The sequence below is a fragment of the Exophiala xenobiotica genome (assembly GCF_000835505.1).
Source record: "Exophiala xenobiotica strain CBS 118157 unplaced genomic scaffold supercont1.1, whole genome shotgun sequence".
Taxonomy (NCBI): domain Eukaryota; kingdom Fungi; phylum Ascomycota; class Eurotiomycetes; order Chaetothyriales; family Herpotrichiellaceae; genus Exophiala; species Exophiala xenobiotica.
Window position 1 is genome coordinate 5050416 of NW_013562494.1, and position 20617 is coordinate 5071032.

At 51.1% G+C, this 20617-nt stretch overlaps 10 protein-coding genes across 10 annotated transcripts; 6 read left to right on the top strand and 4 right to left on the bottom strand.

Moving 5' to 3' along the window:
• The first annotated feature begins 265 nt into the window (after positions 1 to 265).
• PV05_01979 (uncharacterized protein) lies at positions 266 to 2211 on the top strand. The gene is made up of 3 exons (XM_013467042.1): positions 266 to 924; positions 972 to 1335; positions 1387 to 2211. Exons 1-3 carry the CDS (start codon positions 551 to 553, stop codon positions 1834 to 1836), a joined length of 1188 nt encoding a protein of 395 aa, XP_013322496.1. The 5' UTR covers positions 266 to 550; the 3' UTR covers positions 1837 to 2211.
• A 1435-nt stretch (positions 2212 to 3646) lies between these two features.
• On the top strand, positions 3647 to 6668 carry PV05_01980 (uncharacterized protein). The gene is made up of 4 exons (XM_013467043.1): positions 3647 to 3806; positions 3866 to 4385; positions 4432 to 4748; positions 4794 to 6668. Exons 2-4 carry the CDS (start codon positions 4215 to 4217, stop codon positions 6580 to 6582), a joined length of 2277 nt encoding a protein of 758 aa, XP_013322497.1. The 5' UTR covers positions 3647 to 3806; positions 3866 to 4214; the 3' UTR covers positions 6583 to 6668.
• A 604-nt stretch (positions 6669 to 7272) lies between these two features.
• PV05_01981 (proteasome subunit beta type-3) lies at positions 7273 to 8580 on the bottom strand. The gene is made up of 4 exons (XM_013467044.1): positions 8433 to 8580; positions 8358 to 8376; positions 7853 to 8307; positions 7273 to 7803 (listed from the first exon to the last, which is right to left on the bottom strand). The coding sequence occupies exons 1-4, from the start codon at positions 8433 to 8435 to the stop codon at positions 7660 to 7662; spliced, it is 621 nt and encodes a 206-aa protein (XP_013322498.1). The 5' UTR covers positions 8436 to 8580; the 3' UTR covers positions 7273 to 7659.
• Positions 8581 to 8717: 137 nt separating this feature from the next.
• Positions 8718 to 10552, top strand: PV05_01982 (uncharacterized protein). Its single transcript, XM_013467045.1, has 2 exons — positions 8718 to 9051; positions 9101 to 10552. Exons 1-2 carry the CDS (start codon positions 8915 to 8917, stop codon positions 10440 to 10442), a joined length of 1479 nt encoding a protein of 492 aa, XP_013322499.1. The 5' UTR covers positions 8718 to 8914; the 3' UTR covers positions 10443 to 10552.
• A 191-nt stretch (positions 10553 to 10743) lies between these two features.
• PV05_01983 (uncharacterized protein) lies at positions 10744 to 11751 on the top strand. Its single transcript, XM_013467046.1, has 3 exons — positions 10744 to 10921; positions 11047 to 11175; positions 11421 to 11751. The coding sequence occupies exons 1-3, from the start codon at positions 10858 to 10860 to the stop codon at positions 11471 to 11473; spliced, it is 246 nt and encodes an 81-aa protein (XP_013322500.1). The 5' UTR covers positions 10744 to 10857; the 3' UTR covers positions 11474 to 11751.
• A 50-nt stretch (positions 11752 to 11801) lies between these two features.
• Positions 11802 to 12607, bottom strand: PV05_01984 (uncharacterized protein; the record flags this gene model as incomplete). The annotated part of the gene is made up of 2 exons (XM_013467047.1): positions 11802 to 12538; positions 12586 to 12607. 2 exons carry the CDS (start codon positions 12605 to 12607, stop codon positions 11802 to 11804), a joined length of 759 nt encoding a protein of 252 aa, XP_013322501.1.
• A 119-nt stretch (positions 12608 to 12726) lies between these two features.
• PV05_01985 (uncharacterized protein) lies at positions 12727 to 14250 on the bottom strand (the record flags this gene model as incomplete). The annotated part of the gene is made up of 1 exon (XM_013467048.1): positions 12727 to 14250. One exon carries the CDS (start codon positions 14248 to 14250, stop codon positions 12727 to 12729), a length of 1524 nt encoding a protein of 507 aa, XP_013322502.1.
• Positions 14251 to 14689: 439 nt separating this feature from the next.
• PV05_01986 (uncharacterized protein) lies at positions 14690 to 15556 on the top strand (the record flags this gene model as incomplete). The annotated part of the gene is made up of 2 exons (XM_013467049.1): positions 14690 to 14818; positions 14887 to 15556. 2 exons carry the CDS (start codon positions 14690 to 14692, stop codon positions 15298 to 15300), a joined length of 543 nt encoding a protein of 180 aa, XP_013322503.1. The 3' UTR covers positions 15301 to 15556.
• A 1446-nt stretch (positions 15557 to 17002) lies between these two features.
• Positions 17003 to 18468, top strand: PV05_01987 (uncharacterized protein). Its single transcript, XM_013467050.1, has 2 exons — positions 17003 to 17505; positions 17553 to 18468. The coding sequence occupies exons 1-2, from the start codon at positions 17329 to 17331 to the stop codon at positions 18426 to 18428; spliced, it is 1053 nt and encodes a 350-aa protein (XP_013322504.1). The 5' UTR covers positions 17003 to 17328; the 3' UTR covers positions 18429 to 18468.
• On the bottom strand, positions 18366 to 20468 carry PV05_01988 (uncharacterized protein). The gene is made up of 3 exons (XM_013467051.1): positions 19408 to 20468; positions 19114 to 19357; positions 18366 to 19043 (listed from the first exon to the last, which is right to left on the bottom strand). The coding sequence occupies exons 1-3, from the start codon at positions 20043 to 20045 to the stop codon at positions 18564 to 18566; spliced, it is 1362 nt and encodes a 453-aa protein (XP_013322505.1). The 5' UTR covers positions 20046 to 20468; the 3' UTR covers positions 18366 to 18563.
• Between the last annotated feature and the right edge of the window lie 149 nt (positions 20469 to 20617).

Consider the following 20617-nt stretch of genomic DNA (forward strand, 5'->3'; position numbering starts at 1 on the left):
AGAAACAATTTCCATGGTGAATGACATCTGTGAAAGGTCCAAGTTGGTCCTGTATCCGGTGTCCCCAGGTTTCATGAACGAGCGGTCCACCGCCATACCTTGATAGGGGATGTGATCGCGATAAGATGTCCGATAAGCCGCGCAAGGTCAAACGAAGGCGACGCACTGATGTGGCTTTGGGTCCAACTTCCATCATTGCGATTCAGTGGAGTTGTGCTGTCGACCTATGTGGTTTCTTATCGTGTGCTCGAGCATTCTGTTAGTGCCGGCATTCCCACATTTTGACGTTGATTTGAGGTTGAAGGATAACAGACCTTTACCAAGCTCGTCGATGTTTGGCGACGGTGAAAGGGGAATTTGTCTGAAGAACATCAGTTTTCTCCGTCATCTTGCCAGCACCATTCGTGAAGACTAAATCTCATTCTTCATTGTTCTTTGCAAGACTGTGGGCTGTTGCTCTTGCTATTGGGGCCGGTTTGTAGTTCCGGTGTCCCAGCTCAGTTGCACCTTCCTTGACCACATTGACTTTGGGAGACATCCTCCGTTCACAATGGCTTCAGCGGATGTCCTTCTTCCTTCCTCCTCCTCTTCTTCCCCAACACCCTCTAGCCACCTCAAAAGGAAAAGGTCAACGTCAACCGTATCGAGAGCATTGAGCAAGATGGCTCCAAATATCTCAAGACAGCTGGCTTTCGATCCCGCAAAGCATCTCAAATTCGAGCCGCCTCAGAAGATCTGGACTATGAGCGAGATTCGAATGGCTGAAAAAGGTGTCTCTCCCAATGCAGTATCCGAACCCTTTCCTCTTTTCACCCACGAAGCCGTCCAACAGATGCGAGCCGAAGTCTTGAGCAAGCCAGTCTGGGAGAACTGCCAGTACAAAAGTAACATTGCTCAGTGCCAGCTCAGAGGCTTTGCTGCAGAGTAAGTATCTTGCTTTCAGGATGACGACGCCATACTGACCAGGATAGGTATGCACCGTTTGTGTATGATGTCTGGCGTAACCCAGAGGTCCTCTCTATCGTGTCGAAGATTGCCGGCGTCGAGCTCGTGCCCGCAATGGATCTTGAAATTGCCCACATGAACATCTCGATCAAGAGCAAGGAGGAGCAAGAGGCTGTTAACCAGGCTTTACAAGAGAAAGAGCATCGTGACGCTGACGAGGGCGTATCTGGTTGTCCGTTCGAGGATGACACGCCCATCGTCGATTGGCATACTGACAGCTACCCCTTCGTCTGCGTGACAATGCTCAGTGACTGCACGCACATGATTGGCGGCGAAACTGCGCTGCGTATGGGTGATGGAGAGGTCATGAAGGTGCGAGGACCAGGCATGGTACGTCGCTGCTTCCAAAAGTGTCTCCCTCAAATCTAACTTGATCCCAAGGGGCATGCTGTTGTTCTACAAGGACGATACATCGAACATCAAGCCTTGAGGGCTCTTGGTGGCACCGAGCGCATCACTATGGTGACGTCCTTCAGGCCCAAGTCAGCCTTCATCAAAGATGATACCGTCCTTACCACGGTCCGTTCCATCTCCAACCTCTCAGAGCTCTATTCGCAGTATGCAGAGTACCGGCTTGAGTTGCTGGAAGAGCGCGTTCGAGCACAACTCAAAGAACTGCGCGACCGCAAGCGGGCTCATCGAAGCTTCGATACTGCTGCGGCCAAAACGTTCATTACCGAACAGCGCAACTTCCTCGACTCGATGCTTCGAGAAATCGTCGATGAGGACCTCGTCACCGTGGGATACACTGACGACTCGCACCTGCTAAGCGATGAGTTGAAGCTGGAGGGACGCAAGAAAGCACGCTATCATTCGGAGGACAGAGTCTAGATGCTGATGCTGATCATGATCATGATGTGATGACTTTCGTTACGATACAACTGCATTGTGCTGGTACAATATCAAGCCTCTGTGCTTCCGGGTTTGTTTTGCTGGAGCTGGGGGCATATCGACCCTATGTGCTTTGGGCTTGTCTTTTGTCATGATTGACAATAATAGGAGCTTTGTGGTGGATGTTCAGAGTTTCATCGGTTGCATTTGCTGAGGTCTTTTCTGAGATTGGGACGGCTGAGCTCAATAGCATCGTGAATATGCAGACGGATCACGTCTTGCTTGATAGATTAAATGACTGTCTTCTCCATCGACGAGCATATTCAATCCTGTGTAAGATAGCCCTCAAGAGTGAACTGAGCATATTCGCATTCGATCACTTGTCAAGATTGGGTCCTCGTCCGCTTAGGTGTACAGTTTGAAGCAACATGGTCGCATAAAAAGGTATCTTGAATCTGATATTCCGCCGGAAAGAAGGACAGTGGCTGGAAAAGAGGTCGTCCAGGGCTTTATGAATATGGCTTCGTCGGACCAATGGAGTTTAGCGGAAAGCAGATCGCTTTCATCATGCGAGTGAGCCCCGTAGACATTCCGCGAGAAACTTTCGAGTAAAGTAAGTCAAGTGCTGGACGCTTGCCCGTTCAATTGTTCCTAACTGGCATTTCAGCCGTTCGCGGCACGCTTGCTGTCCTGCAGCGATTGATCCCACGCACTGCTTTCTAAGATAGCTACCTCCTTTATATAGGAAATTTAGGCTCAATGGGAGTGGGATGGAAGTGGTTGCTCATGAAAGCTGTTCATACAAGTATCCTCTAAGATGGTGGACGTGGCGTGGGGTCGACTCCAAGAACCTTTTTTGAGTTTCTAGTGTTATCGATAAGAGGTGACTAAACTTGTCCGCAACTGGGGATTGCCAGGTGTGTCTCCCGGTGTGCATGCTGTACCTTTCCCAGCCCAACCTCCCTTGGACTAACAACATGGCAACTTCGGCAGACTCAAGCCAGTCCACTGACCAGGCTGTCGACTGGGACAAACAAAAAGCCGCCTTCCAGTCGTAAGCCTCCCGGGACAAGGTCAACACCACCGGGCGCATACTGACCATTTGGGATTCTGCCAGAAAGCGCACTTCGGAATATTATGATCCTTGCCAGGAGGCCGCCAACAAGAGTATCAGATGCATGAACAGGAATGGAGGCGATCGTGATATGTGCCAGGACTATTTCCAGTGCGTTCCCGACCCTTTCATAAGCGGACGCCTTCCGACGACGCCGCTCCCTACCAAGCGGATCGCCACCCTGTTCCAGCATAGAGGAAAGCTGACACGGTTGACCAAACAGAGCCTATCGAGACTGCAAGAAAGAATGGGTATGCAACTCCTATACTGAGTAAGGGACCACCAATCTCACAAGCAGAATAGACGGCCAGACGCAAAGCAGAGAAAAAACCATGGTTCGGATAGTGCGAGCAGTCGCCGATCCACGCCGTGATTCCATGTGTATTTAAAGAGAAGCCGAATGTATATCAAAGAGATACCCGGGCTGAAAAAGCATAGCGCGGCGCAGGTACGACGTGTTTATATCGCAGCAAGCAGGCCACCGCCACCTCAGAAACTGCTGTTGTACAGTATTGGAGTACATATCTCGCAGTTGCAAGAATAGTCATTAGCATCTCTACTCAAGAGAAGGTAGCCGCCTTCTAGGTGGGAGGCCTTGAGTCTCGCGGTCGTAGTTTCCTGTGGATGTCGAATTCAGTACTCCACAAGCCATTGTTTTTCCAGACTCGTTCACAATTTTCCCCTCACCGTTGTTCCCTTATGAGTTGCAGGCCGAGCGCCGACGATGTCTGATCCGAGTGTGACTGAGCGCCGGATACGCCCGATTCAAGATGCCGTTGCAAGTTCCAACTGGAAGCAGGCACTCCAGCTGTGCGACAAGTGGTCAAAGAAGGGCGAAAAGTCGGACAGATTCCTGGTAGGCACCCTCCGCCTCAAGTCCTCGAGTCCACGTTCGGGCCTGACCCTGCAGAACAGGCACTGAAAGCCTTTGTCCTTGTAAACCTCCCCGAGAAAGCCCAGCATGAAAGAGGCAAAACGGAGGTTCTGGACCTCTGCAAGCGAAACCCTCCTATCACCGAACCCGAAGCCATATATCAGATGCAAGATGCTCTAAAGTGTCTCTCCTTAAAGGAAGAGGAAGGTCCGAAGATATGGGAAAGGGCGGTGACCGCAAAGCAGAACGACAAGGACCTTTATACGAGATGGCTCAATCAGGCCATTGCCGACAGCGACTGGCTCAGCGCTCAAAAGGTGTGGTTGCATGGCCAATTCTACGAGTGCAAGAGACGGAGACTGACATGGGGCCATATCTCGACAGGCCACCATGGGGTTGCGAAAATCATTCCCTAATGAAAGGCACTACGAGTTCTGGAATATTGCGATGTGTCACTTGATACACATGCAGCATGACCTTCCCGAGAAAGACAGAATGCTGTTTGGAACCCTGGCATATCGAATGATATCCAAGGCGGCGGAGATAATTCCAGCAGACCAGGTATGTTGATGATTCACTCGACTGAAGCAGTACTGAGGATGTGTAGGCAGAGCTTCTCTCTCCCGGGAAGGCAATATCAACGCCGGAGGAAGTATCATTACTTGTTCAGGTTCTCAACTCGACAGGCCACGCTCAAGAATCTGTGAAGCTGTTGCAAGGCAATTCCTTACATATACAATCTCGCATCGGCAAGCAAGACCCGCAACTAATATTGTCCCTCCTACTCGAGTCATTGAAGAAATCACAGCAATGGCAGGAAGCATTTTCTACATGCCATGGGCTACTGTTGAAACCTGAATATCAATCCGATGACCGGATCTGGAGCCTTTGGCTAAAAGCGCTGTCAGAATTGGCGTCAGACGGGTAGGTCACCCATCTTGTCACCATTCGAATACTAACACCGACCAGCGTGCGACAGCAAGCAAGGGAGCTTCTGGACTCTGTCTGCGGCATAAGACCAATCATTAGAGCAGCGTACATGGCCAGGATGAAGTTCCTGCAGACCCAGACCGGGGACAGCGCCTTGGATGACCTCCTACATACCTGCAATGAGTATGCCGTCGCCTTCTCACAAAAAGCATTCTGTTTCGACGACATGACAGATGCCCTAGGCCGGCTCGACAAAGAGCGGCTCGACGACTTCAGGAAGACACATTCCAAAGCTTCAGGAAGCCTGGCCGAGCTCTTTCACCATAAACTTTCTTATAACTCCTTTCCTGGTGATGTTTCTGGGCAGAATCTTATGGCTTTCGTTCGACAGACGCTGCAGCTTTTCCAGGATTCTACTTCAAGCCCTTCACCGTGTCCGGAAGCCGCCGTTCTAGCTGTCCTGGCCATTCTCAGGCTTGCACATGCGAAGTCGTCAGTCGAAAACACTTTGTTTGCAGAAATATTACTTGAGATTTCGCGGTCAAAATTCCACGACTATTACCTGTTCACTATCCTGCTAGTTCAACTTCAAACCCATCTCGGACTGATGTCTCTGGCTATGGAAACATTCAACAGGCTCAGCGTCAAGAACATGCAGTGGGAGACCGTGGGCCACTTCGTCTTGACTCGAATATCGACCTTGCATCCTTCACCTAATGGCAGTGGCGCGGACGCATTCGATCCTTTGAAAGCCATCGACACAGGGTTGACGATTCTTGAAAATTCCGACAATGCTCTCGTCCGTGGTATTCGCGAAGGACTACGTTTCCACAGCTATTCGAACATCTACAACAGCGTCAAGATGAGGTCCGATATTGAGCACAGTATGAATCGACAGGCTTTTGCAATTGAGGAGCGTGCGCTTGGGAGAGTGCTGGGGCTGTCTGAGCATACAGTGCTACCTCCTACTCCTTCATCACTCGTCGACAAAAGAGATTTCAGCTATCTGCCGGCTTACCGTCCGGACGATGCGGCGCTACTTGCAAACTTCCGATGCGGCCCTCTGCCCAAGGGCAGTTGGATCGCAGCCATGACAGTGTTTGATAATGTGGCGACGTATCTCAAGGCGGAACTTCTATCTCAGCCAACATTGTCGTTCAAAGTGTCCGAAAATCTGAAAGACTCTCTCACGCAACTTGACAATATCTTTGAGCACTCTGAGAAGGGCGAATTCACTGGTCAAGAGTTGTCCAATCTGAATTGTTATCGAGTCTTGACCCAGGCTGTGCTCTGGGTCATGGAGAAGTCGGCAACACAAGATCAGATGGACCACGCTCTGTCCAAAATTGATTTCTGGCTATCAATGACGCTAGAGGATCGCAAGAAGCAGCCATCAGGCTCGATGGTAGCATTTATACGAGTCCCGACGTGGGAAGACCTACACAATAGTTTCAGCCAACTTGAGATGTTGCAGGTTTTTACCATGCTGTTGGGCATACTATCCAGAAAGCCAAAGTCATCCAAGTCTAAGTCAGCAACCGTGGCGACAGAGACACTGTCCAAATTGCAAAGCTTGATATCGGAATTGGAGCAGCACATCCACGACGACGCACGCGACTTGAAAGCGCAGAACAATGCACCGGGCGTGCTGGGCAAACTGGTCGATCTGGGGTTTGGCCGGGAAGGAGAGTTCACCGAGCTAGAGGGCGTGCTGGAAAAGTTGTGCGATGAAGTCACCATGGAGACAATTTGTGGGCGGATAAAGGCGAGTTGGGAGGATGGATTGGAGGGGGTGTTGGGCGTTAAGTTGCAGATGTATACTAAGTGAGGAGCAGATTAGGATTCGTACCGTGTTCGGTCAATAGGTACTCCGTACCTACGGACTAGCGAACTGAGATACCTCACGACTGCCTGGTAACTACTATGGTCTCATGGGTAAATCGTGTAATGAAACTCGCTTAACCGGGGTGCAAAACAGCTGCCGCTTGAATCGTCGAAGGAGCAGTTGGCATGGCATTGAACAGGAGCCCTCCTGCCACACAAATTGTCCTCGCTGCTGTTTGTCGTCGAATGGCACCCTAGCGCCAAATTACACGATTTACCCATGAGACCATAGTAGCTCTCGCATTCGCAACCAATCAGGATCACCGACACCTTTGAGCAAATATCAATCACACTTTGATCTGTTGGTTGATGAAAACTCCAGATTATTGCCTAATCAAGAAATACTAGCTACTCCTTTAGGCAATATTTCATCCTTTCACTCCCAGAAGTGACGGCGAATGCTGATTGGTTCCGAACGCGAGCGTCGATGTCGAGTGGTGCTTACCCAACCTCAGAGGTGCTATTAGGCCTAGCAAGGCATTTGCAAAGGAGACTGGCTCGCGAACATCCGTGGCTTGGGCTGCGATATGGATCGTAATACTCGTAACCAGTGGTTGGAGAACCAAAGTGTCCAGCAAAAACCGGAAATAAAACCAGAAGAGACCTGCAAGCAAACCCAAACGGGCCAAAAAGACATGTTGGATTTGATTCATTCCTTCTCTATGGCATTCGGGCAGTAATTCTTCCCGGATCACTGTAGGGCTGGGCTGTATTGACCCGACCCGCCTGACTAGAGTTCTCAAATCTGTACCAGTCGTGACCTTAAACGCTTTCCCTCTCAGCAAGGCTGGATCAGAATCAATAGCCATCCATGCGCATGCCTCAACAGACCCGATCATCGCCGTATAACGCCATTCGATATGCTCAGATGACTGAATGTCTTTCTTGCGACCAGCTTCCAGGACGAAGTGGTCGGTTTTCGAGATCGCTCAAGACCCCGTTTTCCAGGGCTTTGTAGTGATGTCCATTTGGTACCTCTACTGCCGACATTGGTATGTCTCATGGCTCTCCATTCCTGAGATTAATCCTGCCGGCCTTTCAATAACCGCTTCGTGACCTTGTCCTTCTCGATGATGTAGACATGTGCGCCCCAACCGGACAGTGCGTCTCGGTCGACGGCGTTCAGGAGAGCTTGTGAGATGGTTTCGAACAGGTCTTCAGGTCCCTGTTGAAGATATTAGCTACCGCCACAATAGAGATGTTTGGAGACATACCAAGTCAGGCTCCCATAGTCCTTCGCATGTACCGAATAATTGATCACTCGCCGTACCAGCCACGATGAAGTCTTTGGCAAAGTCAATGCAGCCTATACTGTCGAAGCCGCAGATGAATGGTTTTCCTGTCGTATGATTGATGCCAGCCAGCACTGGACTGACGAACCAAGGACCAAACCTCCTCTCGTACAGACTGCTGGAGACCAAGTTGGCCAGGGTCTGTGGTGAGATGTTGCGTTCCTCTCTTAATCGGTACATGTTGACTTTGTAGCGGAATGTGTCGCTGACAGTCTGGACGTCCGTGGCTAGGCCAGCCAGACCTAGATATACGGAGGGCGCGAAGGGGAAGATCTTCGGGAAGTTGTTCGAAACGGTTAATGATTGGAGACCGAGACGGAGATCGCATGCAATGGCGACGCAGTCTTTGCCGACCATTGCGACACAGGCGCCGCCATCTGCGAATGAGTTAGAGTAGAGATGGCATTGGGGGTAGCAGAAAGCGTACTGATGTCGAACGGAGAGCTCTGTAGAGGAGAGTGTTAGTGTTGTATCTAGCCTGCTGGCAGGTAGAAGAGCTTACCATTTTTGATGGAGTGTTCTGAGGAGCGAAGCGGGCAGAGAGAAAGGGCAATCAAAGGATCACTGGAGCATATACAAGGTGTTGAGAGAAGGAGAATGTTGATAGCAATTGACCAGATGGATAGTCGTTCTGCCGCAGGCAATTGCAGCAAACGCGTACTGGGTTAGCGAGGCTCAAAAATGGAGAGGCACCTAAGAGGGACCAATAGGCGTGACTCCTTCCCCGAACGGCTCGCTATGTCATCGTTGGCTGCCTTTCACGTTACGCCGCTGCGCTGCGGAGGAATTCACCACCACGACTATCAACATATGCCAGCATCAGGCGGCAATCCGAACACTTCTAGACTGTTCTATTTTACACGTCCACTTAGTTAGCATCCAACTTATTCATTCACATTCATTTCCTCACAGAAGTCTTCAAGGAACCATCATCTCCATCATCCTCTCACCCCACCTTACCCTACCACAGCCTAGCCAGGCGAGATGGCTTCCCACGTCGTGGTCATCGACTCGGCCCTCCGACGAACAACAATCAAAACTACTCCGAATACATCCCTCAGCGAAGTGTTAGAAGAAGCCTGCAGTAAGCTGGGATTGAATGCTGCTCAGTACGGCCTCAAGTGAGTGCTAGAACCCGGTTTGTCTGACCATCTGGCTAACGAACGTTAGACACAGTAACAAACAAGTCGACCTCTCAAGAACAATACGGCTAGCCGGCCTCTCTGCAGGCGCCAAACTTGAACTCGTTCAACTCTCCAAATCCGCCGGCGTTGTGTCGGTAGCACTGCAACTCCCAGAGTCAGAAGCGGGAGCAACACCCAATGCAAGACTCACAGACAAATTCCCCAGCTCAACAACGTTATGGCTGGTGCTGAGAAAGTTTGAAGCTGGAGTTGCTGGAGCCAGTGGTTCTCGGAATTTCACAGCAAGAGGGGTCCCTTCGACAAGCCAAGATGGTTCAGGAACATTGTATTATGAGCAACCGGTCATACAAGTCATGAACAGAGAGTTGTCGTCGTTTACAGATCTACAAAAGTCATTGGCACAACTAGGCTTCAACAGTGGCTCTGTACTGCTGAGGTTGAGTTTCAGGATCACCGACACACCTCTGGAAGAGGCGATGGCTCTGATACAAGGATATTTTGACTCTGTAGAGCCATCAACGAGTACGACAGCACAGGCTCAAGCCACAGAACCCCCAGCCCCTCTCGAGCCGTCTGTGGAAGCAGCAGAGCCTGCTCCATCAGAAACAGCTCTTTCTCAATCCCAGGACGAATCCCAGCCTCCTGCGCCTTCCTCCCCACAGCCAGAACCGATAACGACGGCCACAAGTCGTCCAGTCTCTGTCTTCCGACCACCAAGTTCATCCACGCCTGCGGCTGCTCGCCAGCCACATAACGATGGGGACTACGCGCCTACTGTCGAACATGCACATGTCCACCAGAAGTTGCTTCAACAGAATGGGAGAAACACCAGATTACTCACCGACGCGCAGTTAGCAGCACAAGCGAAGGAAGAAGCCGCGAAGTGGGCTGCAGTGAAAGATGTCGAGATCAAAATCCGGTTCCCAGATCAAAGTGCAGCCAGTGCCAAATTTGGACAATCCGATTCGGCAGCAGATTTGTACAACTTCGTCAGAGAGTGTTTGGCAGAGCGGTGGCGGTCAGAACCGTTCCTTCTCAGAAATCCTGGTGTTCGAGGGAAGAATGATGTAATCTCAGATGATGCAAATCAAAAGGTGATCAAAGATCTTCAGCTCAAGGGTCGAGTATTGGTCATCTTTGATTGGGTTGACAGCAAAGCCAGCGTTGAAGCCAGGAGCACAAAGGCTGTCTTGAAAGAAGAATTAAGGTCTCAAGCTCAAGAGTTGAAGGTGCATGACGTATCTGGTGGTGTTGAAGATCAGCATGACCCGGGTATGAAAGTAGACGTCAGTAAGAAGGAGACAAAACCCGACGATGGAGGAAAGGCGAAAATGCCCAAATGGCTGAAGGGTTTCAGCAAGAAATAGACGTTGACCTGGTCCGTTGAGGATTGTATGACTTTTAGCGTGGCCGTGGCATTGCAGCGTACTATCTTAGCATGAAAGAGAGAGTGAGAACATGATATATGAGACTTCAACGACTTCACCAAGTAAGCTACAAGAAACTTCCGAAGGCTAGCACCCACTGGCATGAAGGGATAGAGCCTGAACGGCCTGGTAAGCCTCGGAACGCAAGGCTGTAGTTAGCCCCCTCACGCATCCAGCACGTGACGCAAGGACGACACGTTTTCGCGAGGAAATAGTGGGTCCCGAATATTGCGCCCACAATTGGATTTTGGCTGGAGCGTAACGAACCTGCGATTGACCATTGACTTGACAATAGCACCTCACAGTCGCCCCGATTTCGTCCTCGCCTCTAGTCAGTGACCAGAACACAGTCAACATGCCTTCCGAAATCACCGATATCAAGCAGTTCCTTGAGATCGCTCGGAGAAAGGATGCGAAGGGTGTGTATGCGTCCACACCCGTCCTCGTATCTTCAGAAGCGGCATGAACGACATATGTGTAGCAAAGACGGAAGAGGACGTGGAATATGGAAAGAGATATGCTGACACATGTGCGATTTGACTAGGCGCCCGTCTGAAGAAATCTTCCAAGAGCAAGGACATCAAGATGAAGATCCGATGCAAGCGATACCTATACACGCTCATCCTCAAGGATAGCGCCAAGGCGGATAAGATCAAGCAGAGTCTACCTCCTAGTAAGTTTCTTTGCCCAGAACAATCTCTCGAAATCTTCAGTCTGTGGAGTTACTCCATCGAATGGGCGTGGCGTGGTCAAAAGCGAAACGGGAACAGAAGGAGCGCAGAGATACATGGGTGAGATGTGATAAGGAAGAGAAGGAAGACCACAGACTCAGCGCCGTGGGAGCGAAGCAGATGGAAGGACTGGACAGTGAAGCACTAGAGAGGGGAGAACGCATGCTAACACTTCTGTCTCCTCTAGCCATGCCGTTCCAAGAAATCAGCAAGAAGAACAAGAAGCCCAAGAAGGCGTAAACGAATTGCTCGAGATGGAGGCACATTGGGACGGAAGCACGCGGAAAAGGTCTGGAACAGACATGAGCGGATGACTGTCGGGCATTTACCGGCCAAAGGTCCTGGCACCAACATGTTCTACGTTGACAAAGTTGAGATGTTGCTATCAACATCGACGAAGGCACAATCCGTTTGATGGCATATGAATGTTCGCTCACAGCCTCAGTTACGCAAAGGGGATGCCACCCATGATGCAGTGATAGAAAACGAAAAGAGAGTCTTCAAGGCATTTAAAGTCGTTTAATGATCTTCTGCATGATTTATCTTCCTTGTTCTCGATGTTGGTAATTTATGATGGGCATGAATAGCCTATCTCCTCGTAGCCCTCCACGAACTTGGTCATACGAGACGCAGAGCTCAGCAGCTTATCGACCCCATCCCGGCCGAGCCGTAACTCGTACTCTCCAAAATACGAAGGAGCACCGCTAGTCTTGTGAAAGCCCAGGCCCTCAAAGAGCGCAATACTGCGATGATTCGACTCCCCTATCTTGACAGCGAAATGGTCGAACCGACGCAGATGGCCAAGAGGCTGCGATGACGGTTGGGCACGTCGAAACTCCTGCAAGATGTCCATTTCGTGTCGAATAATGTATTGCAAAAAGGCCAACAGCGCGCATCGACCGTATCCCTTGCGATGCTCGCCTCGTTCGGCAATCATGAGTTCGAGTTCGCCAAGGAAGATGGGCTTGCTTGCTTCGTCTTCTGCAAGCGAGATGAACAGGTTGACGTCTCCAATCATGGATCCGACATCTAGGCGTCCCTCGCGGGTTGCTGGAAGAGCGAGGCCGGACCGGCAGATGATGAAGGTCAATTTATCTGCGTCGGCTCTCCAACTTTGTTGCATTGCATACTCCTGGTCCAAGGTAAGAGGTTCAGAAGCCGTGGCTAGTTGGATTTCCTGTTGATCATGAGACTCGTAACGATATCGGCTGGAGACGGCGCCTACTGGATCTTTCATCCATTCATGATACTTCGGGACATGATGTGCAGAATAAGGCACCAAGAGCACTTTCTCCGTCGTGACGGCTGCGGATGATTAACATCACTCAGGAAGAATCGATGCTCATACTGACCAGTGTGCTCGTTGATGCGCATTTTTCATTTCATCCATCATCAAGTCGTACAAATACAGGAGGAACTAGATCATGTCGATGGTACAAAAATATTTCTCGGGGGTTGGTCCGAAGATATGCCGGTGGTTCAGCCTTGCAGCGTCATGATCCGTTCAGAGCTGTCGAAGGATCATGAATGTCAAACTTGACCAACTCAACTTCCAGAGTCTCGGCGTCGACTAAGACTAGCTCTCCGGTCTCATGGAACCTTGGAATCGTGATCAATCGCACTTGTTGGTCGCCAGGTCCGTCAACAACGGTCGTGTCGAATCTGGGCTGATTGCCGACAAAGAAAACGTGCGGGCATTGTTCCATCACGAACTGATCCCGGTCTTGGAAAGGGTAGCACCATAACGTGTCTGGTGCTGTAGGCGCACCGCATCTCCATCTCAACATGCTGGCGATGACTTCGAGCCGTCCATCGGCACCTTTTCCCTCAGGACCGCCATAATCCACATACTTGAGGATATCGTCGACTGGTTGACCACTGTTTCCCATGAACCGCCACCCTTCAATGTCGCCATCCCAGGGATTTGTGACGTTGTCTAGCCATCCAGGCTCTTCTTCTTCAGGGTCGCTAACATTAGCGGTGGTATAGGCGCGTGAATGTGGGAACATGGCAGGGTGGATCGGTTGTTGAGGCATGCTAACATTTGCTGGATCTTGTTCCCCTGGTAATAGTGTAATGGGTATGCTGGGAAGCAGTTCGGCGAGAAATTGATCGAGGTGAGCGGTCGGTGTAGGATTATAAGATGCAGAGTCGTAGCCATATTTTCGGTTGCCAGGTTTCTTGCCGTCCTCAATCGACGTCTGGTGAGCAATCAGGTCCGAAGCAACAGAGTTCCCGGCGATTATCAAGCGGGATATTGTGGTGGCCTCTTGTCTGTCTTCCGCATCCAAGGATTCGCCGAGCAGGAACTCAGTCAATAAGGACAGATTCAACGTATCCGCATCTGTTCCTGAGATGTCTAGGCCGCTCGCAATCGCGATCTTCTTCCGTGGCTGATCAACGTCCATTTTCTCTTCAACTGGGTCCCCTTCCCACCTCTTTGGCTGCGGCGGCAGGTCGGGAATGTGCAGGTCCAGGATCTCAAAGTCCCCATTGGCGTTCTCCGTTCCAAGAACTGCGACAATAACGCCAGTGACTAGCAAGCTGTTCTTCAACATTGCTCCTGTGAGCCGTAAACGACCAGATTCGTCTTCCAACATGACTTGTGTATCTCCGTTCTCGGAGTAGTAGGGGTGACGCGGCGGAGGTCCTGCTACCCAGTGTTCTTTCGAGATATCCTCGAGGATGTTTGGCTTCAAGGGCATGTCCATGTAAATTGTCCCCACGACCCAGCATAGTTGACCCTGTCGGACATCCAAGACTCTTTCTACTCTTTGGGCTTTTTCTCCCGCAATCTCGAAGTCTTCCCAATCTTCAGACGCTATAGCTTCAACAACTGGCTTGAGTTTTGCGAGTCGGAGGAAGTACATGTCGCCATATTGCTGCACATAGTGTTTGTTCTCCCCTCGTAACAGCCGGTAGGAGTAAAGTGGGTTGTATGCGTTCGGGGTTCTGCTTTGCACCGGGAATGTCTCATCCTTTTGCAACGGGCGAAGCAGCCCTTGAATCGGTGCCATTTGGGGCGATGTGTCGTTGCTGAGGGCGTGTGGGCAATTAGTCTGGGCAGATGTACTGATTGTACACAGGCACACAGGACACAGACTCGGGAATAAATTGTTCTAGCCTTGACGCGCAGGACGCGTTTTGCCGGCTAATCGACCACCAATTGCAAGTGGGCATCAGCGGTGCGCCCTAGGCCTCGGCCGCGGCCGTTCTAGAGGCTTACCAGATGATGCCAGGTTGTGTTAGGTACGGATAGCGAGCCCAATGCACGTCAGACAGTGGGAACCGATTGGTGCATGATGGTGCCAGGCTGGTGCCATTGGACTCTGGACTGCAACTATCGGAATTTTATTCCGACATGAAATCCATGAATGCTGTCCAAGTTTTTCTCAATATATATCCAACGAGAGCCGGAAGTATGAGGAACAGAATGCATGCTACTATCCCGCTCCAATGTCGGGCTACCGCCCGATCAGCAGCAAGACGCCGGGACTCCCTGCTGTGCATTCACGAGAGCCAGAGTTACGGCCACGCAAGAATGTATCCTTTGCTTGCCAAGGCTGTAAAGAAGCTCGACGAAAGGTTCGTCTGGAAGAATCAATAAGTCATCTATGTCTCCAGAAGCTATGCTATCTAACACCATGCAACAGTGCAGCGGCAAACACCCGTGCGAAAGATGCGAGGAAAAAGGCCACGAATGTGTCTTCGATCAAGAAAATGACGGTCGGCATAAAGCCAAGCTGAGACTCAAGATACAAGAACATGAAAACGACAGCAGGCTTCTTCATGCCCTGCTTCATACGCTCCGTGCCAGCTCAGATTCGGTTGTCGAGGAAACTTTGTCGTTCATTCGAGGCAATGGATCGCTGGATGCATTGAGGCAGTATCTGCAGCAGAGGAACCATTTAGACCGATCTGATCAGGCATCGACGTCTGACAATGGCAACACGCCCAGCCAGCCTGAGACTACTCCACCAACGGAAAACGAGCCTTCCGAAAATGGTCCATCAAAGAACAACACACGACGTAGAGTGCTGGATGTGGCCGATCTGCTGGACCAGTAGCCGAGCGAGTCACCAGCTTCGAAAGTACCCGCCTTGATAAGGTCACTGCCAGCTCCCTGACCTCAGTCGAATCTGAGCATCGCGTTTGTCGAATGCAAGCTCTGCAAAAGATGCTCTCAGTATGAAACGCATGCCGAACCGTTCACGGCGTATGGTTAATTCGATTGCTGACAAGTGCTTGGGCCCAAAACATTCCGAACACACTCCCCGGGAGGTGCACCATCCTCCAGTAAGCGGAGGCACAAGCAGCTCGTAGAGAACTCCTCTTCATAGCAGCATTGGAGGAATTTGGCACAGGATCAAGATGCGGAGTCCAAGATGTATGCCAGGGGTGTCCATGCTGGCCTGCTCGCAACCCCTGAAGCAGACCAGTACAGACATTTCCTACCCATGAGGCGAACAAGCTGCGAATCCAGCCGGGATTCCTATCGGGCTATAAATGCGTTGAGCCTGGACACGGTGGCAGCTAGAATACGACTCAACGCTCCTCGGCATTGCTCGGTCAGGATTCGCTGTCAGCTTTGAGCGGCATCTTGTGTCGCCCCCTTTGGCACCTATCGAAACTCGTACAGCGAAGGCCATCGCGCTTGAAACATGATTGCCTGACATGAGCTCTTGTCCAGGATGGCGTCATCTCGCCGGTCGCGTTCTCTGAGTCTGCGAAATCCTGGAGCTCGCTATGTTAAGGTCAGGCGTGAGAGGTAGTTTCGTGGCTTGGAAGGGAACATGCAAATCGTCGTTCTTTTCACAGTGCTGATAGCTGTGTACCTGTTGCCGAAGACGAGGCAGACAGCGCACAAGAGATCCGCTGATAACTCCATGTTGCTGCCAGTCCTGGAAGTCGAGCTTTGCGGCTACATGAGAAGCTTGTCCTCCACCAAGAGCGACTGGATAGTGCAGGTATCCCCGATCGTTTCAACAATCGCCGCACATCTAAAATAAGTGAGCAATATCACGGATTGAAATCGGTCGTGATGTGAGCGATGCAGAAGCTGGCCACGTCGGTTGAAGGTCCTTCAGAAACGAGCCATGCTGATGTCGTGTGGCTGCGCCTTACCAAAGCTTCTGCCAGCAGAATCTCAGTTAACGACCACACAGTTCTGTTTGTGGCCTCCTTTTAAACTGCTCCTCAATACTTTGGTACTGCGTACGTCCGAGGAAGGTGCGAAGACAACAGTGTCAAAAGCAGTTCTTGGAGAGAAGGCCATAGTCCGGTCGTATGATGATGAATGCATGATATGGGAGTCGAGGCTATCAGCAGGTACCCAGCCGTTCCACTGATTAACACTCTGCTATTCAGGCATCCTAGTGAAGTGTTGTGATAGCTCTGCCAGAAAATTGCGCTTTCATTGAACAGTGATACCGGAACTCGCGCAACCAATCAGACAGCTGACATTGGGAAAGTCTTGAATTCACGTAAGCTGGACAACAGTTCCTCAAATCTGCTAGAATGCGGAATATATAAGGACTGGCTGGTAGTGTTCATACCTGTGCTCGTCTGAAGTGGGACTCTTCATCCGCGAATACCAAATCCCAAGGATAATCGACATCATTGGGAGATGGGGTGGTCTGACAGGAACACTCTCGCCAATGCGGCTGTTCCAAACGGAATCCGAGTTGTCAGACATAACCACTTTCGTAAGATTCTCTGAACCTCATTCAGATTTTCTCAATTTTCTCGACCTCCTCATTCACAGGAAGAGCCAAAACCACCGACGAGCTCCCATAGTCCCAATGCTACTCCTCCGTATCCCCTTGGCGCGCCAACCCGAGTCCATGCCAGCGATGCCAATCGCAAAATATACCAGGTAGGATGGCTGAGCTCGTATCATCAGTTTACTGCTTCTATTCAGAAGCCTCGGTCCGTTCGGGACTTGCTACCGACCCCACACTTTCTATTGCCTCCAGAGGGAGGTAATCCCCAGATTTATCTCGAGAGATGCTGACTGCCTTGCTATTCTTTCTCCCTTATCCATCCTCTGCTCCTTGCGAAGAAACCTTCACTCTCCTTCCAGTTTGCTGTCTACAATGTCGTCGCCTCCGCCCCTAAATACACCACTAACTAAGCTCTTGGGCATCAAGTATCCCATCATGCTCGCCGGCATGGCGCGCACGTCTGGAGGTCCGCTCGCGGCAGCAGTGTCCAACGCAGGCGGTATCGGCACGATAGGTGGCCTGGGCTACACGCCAAAGCAATTACAAGAGGTGCGCTTCCCCCGTCACTACAACCGAGCCAAATCTAACGCGCCCAGATCATCGACGACCTAAAATCCAACCTCGCCGACCCATCCCTCCCATTTGGTGTAGACCTCGCGCTCCCCCAGGTTGGCGGCTCGGCCCGCAAGACGAACCACGACTACACGCACGGCCAACTCGACGAGCTCATTGAAGTCACCATCCGCAACGGAGCCAAGTTGTTCGTGTCTGCCGTCGGCGTCCCTCCCGCCCGGACGATCAAACGCTTGCACGAAGCAGGCATCCTGGTGATGAACATGGTCGGTGCTCCCAAACATGCTGAAAAGGCCTTGAGAGCGGGCGTCGACATCGTCTGCGCCCAGGGCACCGAGGGCGGTGGACATACTGGGGATATCGCAAACAGTATTCTCATTCCCGCAGTGTGCGATGTCGCCAGGAACTACAAGTCTCCGCTGACGGGCGAGCCCGCACTGGTTGTTGCGGCCGGTGGGATCTACGACGGGCGCAGTTTGGCGAGCAGTCTGATGCAAGGCGCGGTAGGTGTCTGGGTCGGAACAAGGTTCGTCGCGGCCGAAGAGAGTGGCGCGAGTAAGTTGCACAAAGAGGCTGTTGTGACGGCGGATTTTGCGGATACGCTGCGCACGCTGGTCGTGTCGGGGCGGCCACTCAGGTGTAGAATGAATGACTATGTGAAGAAGTGGGAGGACCACCCTGAGAGGATCAAGGAGTTGACGGACAAGGGAATTGTGCCTATGGCGTATGATCTCGAGCAGGAGAACGAGATTGATATGCCGTATTTGATGGGTCAGGTCGCTGCTATTGTCAAGGATATCAAACCCGCAAAACAGATTGTAGATGAGATGGTCACGCAAGCGGTGGATATGCTGAGATTAGGACACACATATATCAAAGCACCACAAAGTAAGCTGTAATCCCAGGTGAGGACCAAGGAATGCGATGAGTTTACAAATACACTATCAATGTGCTTCAATTGTGCGACGACCTTCTGCTTCTGCTGACATATAAATGCACCAGAAGAATAAGATGGATAGCCAAAACATGCAGTCCTAATGTTTGGTGCCGTTGACCAGCGCCGAAGCTGTCTGGCCATTAGCCTTGTTGGCGACCATCTCCGGCGGAGGCACCGGCCCGAATACAGGTTTGCTGATCTCGACCGCGGACTCCTCCTCGTCTTCGTAACTAATGTCGTCGTCTTCTTCGTCTTCATCACCGTAACCTTCCTCGTCCTCTTCGTCGTACTCACTAGATTCGATCAATTCCTGTTGGATGGGAGGACCTCGGCCTTGCTCTTGCATGGTCTTGATGATGTTCCGCATCTGCTGCTCCTGCTTACGGAGCCGCTCGAGGTCTTCCTTGTCTCGGGTACGTTCCTCGGCCATTTCAAGAATGTTGCGATTCGTCTGGTCGTGCTTCCTCGATAACGTCGCATTCTCCTTTTCGAGCCGCTTCGTCTTCTTCGACATTTCCTCCATTTCCTTGCGAAAGGTGAGGAAGAGTTCGTTACTGTTGTTGAGTGTATCTTCCACCTGCTGCATTGTGAGCAACATTTCAGCCATTGTATCGACAAAATAGATGGGGAGTTGGAGAGGGACTAACCTGCTTGAACTTCTCGACGTAGATGTTGAGTTGACTCCGAAGTTCTGCTTCGGTGTGCGTAAAAGTAGAGACTTGGTTGGTAAGCGTTCTACACCGTGCGGCCTCTGCGTCTGCTCTCCGACGTTCAACTTCGTGCTTCGCTTGTAAATGAGCGATCTCGGCGTCTTTGTGTCGGAGTATGGCTTTGAAGTGCATCTCTCGGATATCTGCTTGATCCGCTAGTACTTTGCACCGCGTCTTGAATCTAATGGGGTGATTAGCATATTCATTCCCGCAGATTTGAGGTGCACACACAGCTCGTCCAGTTCTAGATGGAGGTTCTCAGAATGAGTGGACGTCTTGGAGTTCATAACTTCCTGAACGTCGTAAAGCATCTGATCCAGTCGTTCGTTGATGTTCTCACGAGCCCGCTTTTCCGTCTCTTCAAGTTTCTTATTCTCGTCTTTGAGCTTCTTGTTCTCTTTCGTCAGTTCGCGGCATAGCTTTTCCAGCTTGTCTTTCATGGTCGCGGTCTTGTTAAACTCAGACTTGCCCTTCTCCTGCTCTTTCTGTAATTGATCGGCCCGCTTCTTTGTTTTCTGGTATTCGCGTTCTACCTTCTGCATTTCTCTCAACAGCTCTTCATATTTCTTTTGCACCACCTCAAGTCGGCTCAAGGGTGCCTCGACGCTACTAATCAACTCATTCAGGTCCCGCTGGGCCTTCTTAACTTCCCGGTCGACTTCCGCCTGCTGAGTCTTTTCGCCAGCCTTTTCTTGCTCGAGCTGCGATAATCGTGCCTGGACCAATTTCGCATTCTCTTCCGCACTCAGTTGTTTATCTTTCTTCGCCTTGGGCTTCTTCGCCGCCGGCGCAGGCGGAGGCAAATCTTGCGGGTCGCCATTTGTAACAGTCGTGGTTTGCGAGACCGGGCTTTGCGCAGTGGTAGCCATATGAAGGGCCTTGACAGATGCCTCTTGCTGCTCTCGAATATCTTTTCAACGCCCACAGCAATCGAGGAAATGCTCTCTTGAGGTTATGTCGTCGTACATCTGAGAACTAAGGATAAATCCGCAGGCAGTCGGTTGCAGTGTGACGCGAGCTGGGCTGCGCTGCAGGGAGATTATGGTGCGAAGGGAGTCAAGGTGCTTCGTGCGGATTGTTAGGCCACGAAAGGTAGGGTCAGAGTCAATGTCGTCGAGCGAGTACGGCTGTGGTGGAGAGAATGCGCAGATCTTTTGCTCCGAGGGCCAAGCCAATCTGTATGATGCACCAGTCTTCCGCTCGAACAAAACATCGACTACCTGGCAAAGAACAAGCAATAAACGATGTTTTGCAGGACCTGGGACTGGTTGTGATCTTACTGTCTTGCGCATACAACCAGACAGACTTGAGCAGAATTGATTGACGATACTGGACTGGGAGGCCATCGAAAGCACGTGACTGGGCGAAAGAGGCATTTTTGGGACTTCGCCCTTTGAATTGTTCTCGTCAATTAATTGTCCATCAACACGAGTCCGTTCTC

Excerpts from the sequence above, each read along its gene's own strand:
- PV05_01979 (XM_013467042.1), top strand. The coding sequence starts at position 551 with ATGGCTTCAGCGGATGTCCTTCTTCCTTCCTCCTCCTCTTCTTCCCCA. Across the intron at positions 925-971 it reads CTCAGAGGCTTTGCTGCAGA|GTATGCACCGTTTGTGTATG; the intron begins GTAAGTATCTTG and ends TGACCAGGATAG. Across the intron at positions 1,336-1,386 it reads AGGTGCGAGGACCAGGCATG|GGGCATGCTGTTGTTCTACA; the intron begins GTACGTCGCTGC and ends CTTGATCCCAAG.
- PV05_01980 (XM_013467043.1), top strand. The coding sequence starts at position 4,215 with ATGGGGTTGCGAAAATCATTCCCTAATGAAAGGCACTACGAGTTCTGG. Across the intron at positions 4,386-4,431 it reads AGATAATTCCAGCAGACCAG|GCAGAGCTTCTCTCTCCCGG; the intron begins GTATGTTGATGA and ends GAGGATGTGTAG. Across the intron at positions 4,749-4,793 it reads TCAGAATTGGCGTCAGACGG|CGTGCGACAGCAAGCAAGGG; the intron begins GTAGGTCACCCA and ends AACACCGACCAG.
- PV05_01981 (XM_013467044.1), bottom strand. Across the intron at positions 7,804-7,852 it reads GACTATGGGAGCCTGACTTG|GGACCTGAAGACCTGTTCGA; the intron begins GTATGTCTCCAA and ends TATCTTCAACAG.
- PV05_01982 (XM_013467045.1), top strand. The coding sequence starts at position 8,915 with ATGGCTTCCCACGTCGTGGTCATCGACTCGGCCCTCCGACGAACAACA. Across the intron at positions 9,052-9,100 it reads GCTGCTCAGTACGGCCTCAA|ACACAGTAACAAACAAGTCG; the intron begins GTGAGTGCTAGA and ends AACGAACGTTAG.
- PV05_01983 (XM_013467046.1), top strand. The coding sequence starts at position 10,858 with ATGCCTTCCGAAATCACCGATATCAAGCAGTTCCTTGAGATCGCTCGG. Across the intron at positions 10,922-11,046 it reads TCGGAGAAAGGATGCGAAGG|GCGCCCGTCTGAAGAAATCT; the intron begins GTGTGTATGCGT and ends CGATTTGACTAG. Across the intron at positions 11,176-11,420 it reads CAAGCAGAGTCTACCTCCTA|CCATGCCGTTCCAAGAAATC; the intron begins GTAAGTTTCTTT and ends TGTCTCCTCTAG.
- PV05_01987 (XM_013467050.1), top strand. The coding sequence starts at position 17,329 with ATGTCGTCGCCTCCGCCCCTAAATACACCACTAACTAAGCTCTTGGGC. Across the intron at positions 17,506-17,552 it reads CGCCAAAGCAATTACAAGAG|ATCATCGACGACCTAAAATC; the intron begins GTGCGCTTCCCC and ends TAACGCGCCCAG.
- PV05_01988 (XM_013467051.1), bottom strand. The coding sequence starts at position 20,045 with ATGGCTACCACTGCGCAAAGCCCGGTCTCGCAAACCACGACTGTTACA. Across the intron at positions 19,358-19,407 it reads CATCTAGAACTGGACGAGCT|ATTCAAGACGCGGTGCAAAG; the intron begins GTGTGTGCACCT and ends TCACCCCATTAG. Across the intron at positions 19,044-19,113 it reads ACGTCGAGAAGTTCAAGCAG|GTGGAAGATACACTCAACAA; the intron begins GTTAGTCCCTCT and ends ACAATGCAGCAG.